General features: G+C 44.5%; 1 protein-coding gene across 2 annotated transcripts; it reads left to right on the top strand.

Moving 5' to 3' along the window:
* Nucleotides 1-2,097: 2,097 nt before the first annotated feature.
* On the top strand, nucleotides 2,098-8,154 carry LOC123151840 (mechanosensitive ion channel protein 1, mitochondrial). 2 transcript variants are annotated; one of them, XM_044571484.1, is made up of 8 exons: nucleotides 2,098-2,476; nucleotides 3,672-4,007; nucleotides 4,095-4,225; nucleotides 4,981-5,258; nucleotides 5,351-5,463; nucleotides 5,715-5,822; nucleotides 6,590-6,811; nucleotides 7,702-8,140. In XM_044571484.1, exons 2-8 carry the CDS (start codon nucleotides 3,675-3,677, stop codon nucleotides 7,855-7,857), a joined length of 1,341 nt encoding a protein of 446 aa, XP_044427419.1. In that variant the 5' UTR covers nucleotides 2,098-2,476; nucleotides 3,672-3,674; the 3' UTR covers nucleotides 7,858-8,140. The 2 variants fall into 2 exon arrangements, with proteins under 2 accessions (XP_044427419.1, XP_044427418.1); XM_044571483.1 differs by having other exon boundaries at nucleotides 3,672-4,225; nucleotides 7,702-8,154.
* The last annotated feature ends 651 nt before the right edge of the window (nucleotides 8,155-8,805 follow it).

Below are 8,805 nucleotides of genomic sequence, written 5' to 3'. Positions count from 1 at the left end.
TTTCTGCAACCACAAAACAGTGATCGGACTCCACTGAGGACATATGCCGAACCCTAATATATTAGAACTGTTGTCGAAAATTTTCGTTAGCAAGAGCTCGGTCCAGCCTTGCTTTTACATTGTCCACTCCAGGCTGCCTATTATCCCATGTGTATGTTGTACCTGACCAACCTAGATCCTGGAGGGAGATATCATCAATCACCTCTCTGAAAGCTCGCATTTGTCGCTCCGGACGAGCATCCCGGCTAAAATGTTCGGAAGAGTATAAAGTCTCGTTAAAATCCCTCATGCATAGCCATGCATCATGAGGAATAGAATGCAGCGAACGTAGGAACCTCCAGCTATGATGTCGCTCCTCCGCTTGCGGTGCACCATAAAACCCCGTGAACCTCCAAGGTGGAGAGTTCAGTAGTTTGTAAGTAACCATCACATCAATGTGTCGTTGACTGTAGTTCTTTAGTTCAACTGACACATCACGGGACCAAAACAGACCAATGCCGCCGCTAAGACCTGCACTGTCTACAGCAAAACATCCAGCAAAACCCAAACCGTTCTGTAAGTCTTCTACTCTTTTAGCTCTAATTTTTGTTTCCATGACAAAAAGAAGAGCGGGCCCTTCCAACTTCACAATGCTGCGAAGTTCTCGAACTGCCTCGGGGTTCCCAAGCCCCCGGCAGTTCCAGCTGATGCAACTCATTGGGGCTGGCAGGACCGCGGCGCGGTCTCTGCCGAATTTTCAGGTGTAGGTTTCTTCTTCTTTATCTCCCTAACAAAATCCTCTCCCTCTTCACGGCTTGTTGATATTGCATCAGTACCAGCCATAGTATTACCATCAACACCCGGATCTGCACCTCCATCGGTGAGCAGCAGTGTGGTTTTGGCCACCGGCTTGTAGACTTGATTAGGCGCATCCTTTCGCTTCTGTTGCTGCCTGTTCTTAACAGGGGAATTCACCTCCTCCCCCTTATCTTTCTTGTTGCTAGAATTCCTTGTCTCCTGCTTGCTGTTGGCTCCAGTATGGTCTCTGGAAGAGTTTTCAGACGACCCCTGCTTGCGATAGTCCTCTGGTGCCCGCAGCTTAGATCCAAAAGGGAGCTCGCCCTTCTCATCTCGCGATCCCGGTATTGGGCAGTACGGGTCCGAGTGTCCCAACCTGCCACATGAGAAGCAAAAGTATGGGATTTGCTCGTATTGTATATCGTACATATCAACTTGCTTCCTCCTGGCAGAATCAATAAGGATCCACCTCCTCAAAAGGCTTTGCGACGTCGATGGTAATTCGAGCTCGCAGGAAACCCCCAGCGTGATCAAAACTAATTGACTGGGCGTGTTTATCCATCTGCTTTGCAATCGGCGCCCACCACGAATCATCTCGTAGATTGTAGGGAAGGTTCACAACCCTAGCCCAGACTTGGAGCTTGTCGAACTTGATCTCATCCGGTCTCATATGTTCCTCAAAATCAGCGAGTACCACAGCATGCTTATTGATATGCCATGGCGATCCGCCCCACACGCGATCCCGATCACGTTGGGTTTCAAATTCAGCCACAAAAGTGTTAAAGCCCAGCGATCTGAACTTCAGTCCCCTTGGGTTCCCCCCGGCCGGCGTCATTGCGTTGGTGATGGTTTGTACATGGAACATGTTGCGGTGGAGAATCTTGCCCGCCACCAACCATCTTGCCGGAGCTCCATCGACGCGATCATCGATAACCAAGGGAGTAGCCTCTTCTTCTGAGATATCGAGTTTTCCTAGGGCTTCCTCCAGCTTCTTCCGTGCCGCGCGCGCCTCCTGGGCCGCACCCCCCATCCCCCCGCTCGCATCAGCGTCGGGAGCAACCATCATGCAACGGACAAGAACTCACCACCGTCGACTAGTCTTCGGGCGAGGACGAGTTCCACGGTCAAAACCCTAATCGCCGCCAGCGCCGCCAGAGGGTTTTAGGGTTTCGGGAAAATCTCCTAATGAGCCAATTGCACCTGGACGCATTGCTTGCTGGGCACATGAATTGGACTTGATCTTACACCCAAACAACACACTTACAGGTGGACCCCCCGTATAATTAACTCAACCCACACACTCACACAGGTTCCGTCACCGGCCGCGCACTCCTTCAGCGACGGCGCGCTCTTCCGTTCGCATTTCTTCCCCAGTCTCCGGAATGTGACGGACCTCAACGGTTACAAGTCCCAATCCCAACCTCGCGGCGGGGCGGGCACGCTCTCACGCGAGGGGAGGCCGAGGCCGCGAGGGTGAACTACGACACCGGCCGCGAGGCGGAGGCGACGGCGACGGCGAGCGCGAGGCCAGGCGAGGCGAGCGCAGAGCCAGGCCAGGCGAGGGGAGGGCGAGCGCAAGGCCAGGCGGGGCGGGGGAGGGCGAGCGCAAGGCCAGGCGGGGCGAGGGGAGGGAGACCGCAAGGCCAGGCGAGGCGAGCGGAGGGCGAGCGCAAGCTGAACTACGACGTCACCGGCCGCCGTAAGTTTCCCTCCAAAACCCTAACCCCTAACCCCTCCTTCGTTCGTCAGTAGGCTTGCTTCACGAGATCACCTCCTGATGCTGGCGTGGAGGTAACTGAGCGCTCCATCTCGCATTCTCGCTGCATCGGATTTGCTTGAAGGCTGCGTTTTAGTGCGCGCCTGTGGACGCGATTGGTCGCGAGATTTTTAGATGGTTTTGTTTCCGATTTTACAGTTGGTTTTTGGAGTCACTAGTGCACTGAATTGCGCTCAGGATTCGCCTCTCGTGGGACAAGTGGTAGGTAGGATATATTAGTAGTAGTACAGGTGTGATTATCCGCCTTTGAATTATTCCATTGGTGATGTGTGTGTGTGGCCGTTTGAGTTAATAGTACAAAACCTGTTCTGCTGCAGCTGCAAATGTTTGGTCTAAAGAGTATAGTGCGATATTTTTGTACAGCGTGATCATATATTATATCTGCTTTTGTCTGCACTGTTTGGTGCTCTGAATATTATAGTGTATGCTCTGTTCTGCAATGTAATGTTACTTCTGATCCAAAATGCGAAACAATATTACGATGTTGGCTTGTTGTATGTGAATTTGAATATATTTACTACCTTCACTGTTGAGATATGAGAGTAAAACTTGACATGTGAACAAACTATTACCTATCTTAAGCAAGTTGGATGTTGTCATTTAGCTGCTCCATAAATTTTGATCCTTAGGTTGTTGATTTCTTAACTCCTGCCCTCTGCAATAGTTAATTAGGAGTAAATGTTATGGAATGTAGAAATAGTTCTATACACATATTCGTTGATGCATTGGTCAGAACTTCTGTCTGTGTTATGGAGTAGTAGAGAGAATTTGCATGTGTCCCTAAGAACTTAAATTACCTACTCAGCATTATTTAGTGCCACCACCACTGTTGCCACCAATAGGTAACCGGGTTACAGTATAGATGAAATTGTGCATCACGACTTCTGTACATATACCAGATTTTAGTATATGTTGCTTATGTCTTGTGTCATGTGGGATCTATTGTTTTGAAGGCGATTATAAGTGCATGGTTAGTTACTGTAATATCTTGATCTATTTTGCACATTACTGAGTGGCAAATTTGAATTAACAAAATCCATGAATGAATGTTGATTCCCCTTTTTCTTATATACCAAAAATTCTGATATGAATTTATGTAATGGATTTTTTATTGCAGACCATGTTGATGCAACGCCTGATGTTCAGAGCAGCAAGATTGCGCCATCTACCATCTGTAACAGCTGCTATGGAAACTATGGCAGCGCCATGGAAGATCAAGGAAACAGACCGTCACACCAATCTGCCTGCTGTTTTCACCATCCGCCACACATACTCATCTAAGGCTCCTAGCATTCCTCCACCGCAGCCTGACCTTCCTCCACCTCAGCATAACCTTCCTGCCACAAATACATCTTCATACACTTGGACTAATATGTTCGACAATGCTTGGAACAGTACGTCAGATGCTACCATCGCGATATCAAATCAGCTATCTGATTCTGACCTGGTTCAGGTATATCCAGATGTCCCACATTACTTCAGTGTGGTCTCTATATCATACCTGATTGCACGTTACAGTCTGCCTAAATTCCATTTGAAGCTCGAGAAGAAATATGCAGCTGGGACTTACACGGTTTATGAAGCTTGGTGTTTGCATCTGATGGAAAAGGTGGAGGGCTACATTTTGGCCTACCCGCTATTTGGCGTAGTCCTTTGGGCATCTTTAGATATGTGAGTTTCTGTTTAACCTGTTATGCGACTTTACTTCTTTTTCTTGGTTAGGGTTAGTCTTTATTAGTTGATAATGCAAGATGTAAGTATCTGATCTTTGGGTGTGGCATGATAGAAATACAAGTCAAAAACAATGTAAAACAATGCCATCTAGCTTATTCACACAAGCGAACCAGCGATAAACAATGCCTATCACATACGTGGCTCTTTTTTTATGTAAAAGCTCATTTTCACCATATGGGGCGCAATGTATGTGATTGCTATTTTTCAGCGTTTTGGCGGCTTTCGATGCTAACCATACTTAGTGGCAGCACACATGCATCTTGATTTTTATTACGCTTTCTTTGTATTAACCATTTACTACGGGGAGTTGGGAACAAATGTTTCATATTGCTTGGTCATGTAGAAACTAGTATGCAACTTTGGGGTCATCTGCTTGTTTGCCTCCCCCTATTCTCTTAGGAATTCAACTTCCAGCTTTATTTCAAAAGTAGAGTATCATTATTTTAAACCACATGTTATCATGTGATCGATGTCAAACATGGCTATCTTAAGCTAGTTTCCCCATGTGCTTAATTTGGACTAAATTTGGAAGTCTAGAGTTTAGATGGTCCAGGAAGAAAATATATCATGTGGTCCATTATGGCTGAGTTATCAGAAAGGGGCTATTCCTTGAGGTAGATGTTCAACTAGATTAATGTGAGCACCCTATGATTCTATGCTGATGATAAAACTCTACTAATTCTCTTTCACAGGGCTGCTACTATGATTCCTGATTTTGGTGCTGGTGTGCATTTGTCACAAGTTTCAAAAGGCGTAACAATTGTCGCAGCTGTGTGGTTCCTTCAAGTTATGAAAAAGAACTTTCTATCCAGCGCACTTATGCATTTTGAAGGTCTAAAGGTTGACAAGCATTGGTTGGGGGCTTTTGACAAGGTTTCTTCATTGGGATTGATTGCTATTGGCCTTCTTGGAGTTGCAGAGGCATGTGGGGTACCATTTGAGTCGTTATTAGCTGTTAGTGGTATTGGAGGTAACACTCTAAATGCCATACACCTACTCAATATGTGATGTTACTTTAGGTCCCTCCTTCTAGCAAATAAATGGCTCTCTACTGTTACTTAGGTATTGCAACTGCCTTTGCTGCTAAAGATGTCCTGGGCAATGTATTGAGTGGATTCTACTTGCAGCTTTCGAGGCCATTCTCAGTTGGAGAGTCCATAAAGTTGCCTTTTCATGTATGTCATCTTTCTCCACACTTATATTTGCTAGTTTCTACCTTTCATGTATGTTGATAAAATAACAAATGTTTGCTAACATTTTATTATATTTGTCATTTTTATGGATAAGCATTTTTTTGTTCTACTCCCTCTATACCGAAATATATGTCGTTTTGGTAGGCTAGTTTATGCTACCAAAATGACATATATTTCGGTACAGAGGGACTATAACTTGTTGCAGACTTCCCTAAGTAAAAGTTTCATTGTAGGCCGGGTCAATAGAGGGTTTGGTGATTGAGATAGGGCTGACGTCTACATCATTGATAAATTTGGAGAGGCTTCCTGTTTCAGTACCCAACTCACTATTAGTTGGTCAGGTATCGCCATGCCTTTCATAACTGGATATTGCCTAAATTGCACTAATTATGGTCTATAATTTCATGGTGCCATATGTAATGTATACTTTATTGGATGGTATGATACCACTCGTCAAGATATGCTGGCCTTTTTCTCTACATGGTAATATTTGGTACATGGGTTAATGATGAAACCTTGAACGACTTTGCACTTTTAGATGTATGTCCTATGCGTTTGAACCTAGAACCTGTCTATATGCAAGAGTCCACTGTTTGGTGTTAAAAACAGATGCAGCAGTTACAAGATACACCATGAACAACATTCGCAATATCTAGAGAATGTGAAAGTAGGATAATGTGCCAACTTCAAGCACACTTTATATGATCAGCTATACTAATAATGGCTCACACATCAGATTCACAACTTGGTCAATTCTGTATTTCTCACTGGTAGAGCTTGCTAATTTTCTTAGAGAAATTTGACTATTAGGTTTTGTCTAAAATGAAGACTTCTAGCCTCAGATCAGTTGGGATGCTGGAAAGCATAGAAATCTTTGGGAAATCCTGTAAACTTGGTTAGGAAGTCTGAAAGATGAGGGAAATATTGGTTGGGGTCTTTTAGTTTATTGTTATTCACAGCATCCTAGAAAGAAATCGATCAGTCTATCTTTCAAGGATAGTGCTGTGAAGATTTCTTGAATGCATTTTTTATATGTAATTTTTTTCTTGGACAAGATTTAGTACCATGGAGCCTACATAATGTGCTATAGTCCTTCAATAATTTGCAGATTATTGTGAATAGATCCCGTGCTCAATGGGTATTATCTGTTACAAAAATCCCCATAAAAGTTCAGAGTATGGATAAGGTTCATGCAATATCTGAAGAGATCATGGAGAAGTTAAGGGCATATCCAGAAGTTAGCTTGAAAGCAGACGCTCCTTATTGTTATCTCACGAGATTGGGCGATTTGTATGGTGAGTTCACAATTGGCTGCTGCCTCCAGAACATGGTGCGTTTCGGATCTCAGTGAAGCATTTTGTAATTCGTAGCTATCATGTGCTTTGGATTTTGGTAATGCACCTGTGGCTCTATGGTATGCCAACAGTAGCTTTAACTATGTGTTTTCAAGGCAAGGTGAAAGACTGATGGTTTAACTCTCATAGCAAGAACTATATAAATGTTATATGTTGACAACGTAGCAACATTGGTCTTTTGGACACAGTTCTGTAGTCAGTATGAGAAGAAAAAGTATGATTGAGGATGCAATATACTCCTGTGTCCACACTTTAAACTTTGGACTATTATGATCATACAAAAAGTATACACATTTTGTTGAGAATTAACAAAATGTTCTCATTTTAAAGTTTATTGTCGATCATTCTGGTTTAACACTTTAAACTTTGTGTCCAACAAATGTCTGACAAGAGTATCTCTTTGGATTATTGTTGATCATACATTTGTTGTTCATACTTTACAACTTAATTCACATGACAGCATCCCTGTAAACTGTTGATGTCTAGAGCTACGCTCAGTTGAACAACATCCCCTGACGCCATGATCTGTTGAGTCTGTCAAGCTTGAGTACTCCCTAGTTATGTAGTACTTCCTCCATGCTTAAAAAGAGGGCGTATGCATTTTGTTTAAAGTCAAACGGTGCGAAATTTGACCAAACTTGTTGTTTTTCCTATAAACTTGGGCAAATTTTGCACCGTTCGATTCCTCACAAAATGTTTGTGCCTTCTTTTCAAGCATGGAGGGAGTAGTTGTCTAAATAATCTGCATTAGTTGAACAATTGTCCATCATGTTAATGGATCACCAAAGGGCATAACCAGTGGTTTAGTATTTTGTAACCTGGCATAGTAGCATAAATCTCTGACAGAATATTTTACATGTTTCAGAGAAATGAAGAACTGCTATGTGTTGAGCAAAAGATTCTCATTGATGCAGCTAGGATTATCCACTCGCATGGTGTTGAGTCGGGAAGCCCAGTACCCCCTGCAGATCTTGAGTTGCTGCTGGAAGCTGCTAGGGTTATCAAGTCTCGTTGCTATTAGGAATGCACCACTCACCGTTGATTCGATGAAATTGCAAGGGCACGGTGGCAACTGCGAGTTGTCAATTTTTTTCTTTTGGATTGTGCGTTTTGGTTGAGCACATCCTCGGCAAACAGCAAATACACGTTGACAGCTACTTAAACGTTCTATAGTAAGTATACAGGATGCGTACGTTCAGCTTGATCTCTACGACATCTGATGCGCTAGGATACGGAAGGAAGATAAAGATTGGTTGAGATTACATGTACGGTTTAAACAGCCTTATCTGCTAACAGAGTATACATTCATCTGTACTGGTTTTGTCTGTCGTGGTGGTAGCTTGCTTTGCATTGTTCACTTGGTTTTTTGTCTGCACGTTGGCCATGGGATCTAGTAATAGCATCTCCAACCGGATTTTCGCTTCCCCCATGCCTAACCGAAATGTTGGGGCTGCCCGGCACCCTCCAGCAACTCATGTGCAGGGCAAATTCAAGGCTGTTCGGACGCGTCCGTCACGTCTAACAAACCACTAGGACCCATGAGAAAACTCCGTGGAGCTCACCAATGTGCTGCCTGCACTCATGGCTTCGTGCCACGGTCAAACACTGGCAATTTAAACCAGACGACAAGTTGCCGCCCTCACATTTTTCACTTTTTCCTCTAGTTCACATTGTTTTCGTATCCCTGTCCCGTCCGCGTCCAAGCTCGCCATCCGCCATGGTACGCTGAAAGGTTACATGGCACAAACAATTGACACCAAAGCACCATGTCTAGATCACGGCTAAGGTGTGCGTCGTGGAGGCTAGGTCTAGTCGGCCAACCTTCCTTCAACCTTAGCAAGGATGAGGAGGGGGAAGCCCCACATTTAGAGGAGGCAATCCCCGCCGGTTGACCCCATCGCCTCCGGGTTGGACATGCGAACACCACCGTCGGCGTGGACGGCAGGCATCCCCCACCTCTCGATCATAG

This window comes from Triticum aestivum, chromosome 7A (assembly GCF_018294505.1).
Source record: "Triticum aestivum cultivar Chinese Spring chromosome 7A, IWGSC CS RefSeq v2.1, whole genome shotgun sequence".
Taxonomy (NCBI): Eukaryota; Viridiplantae; Streptophyta; class Magnoliopsida; order Poales; family Poaceae; genus Triticum; species Triticum aestivum.
Note: the sequence above shows the minus strand (reverse complement) of the source record. Positions and strands in the feature narration are given on the sequence as shown.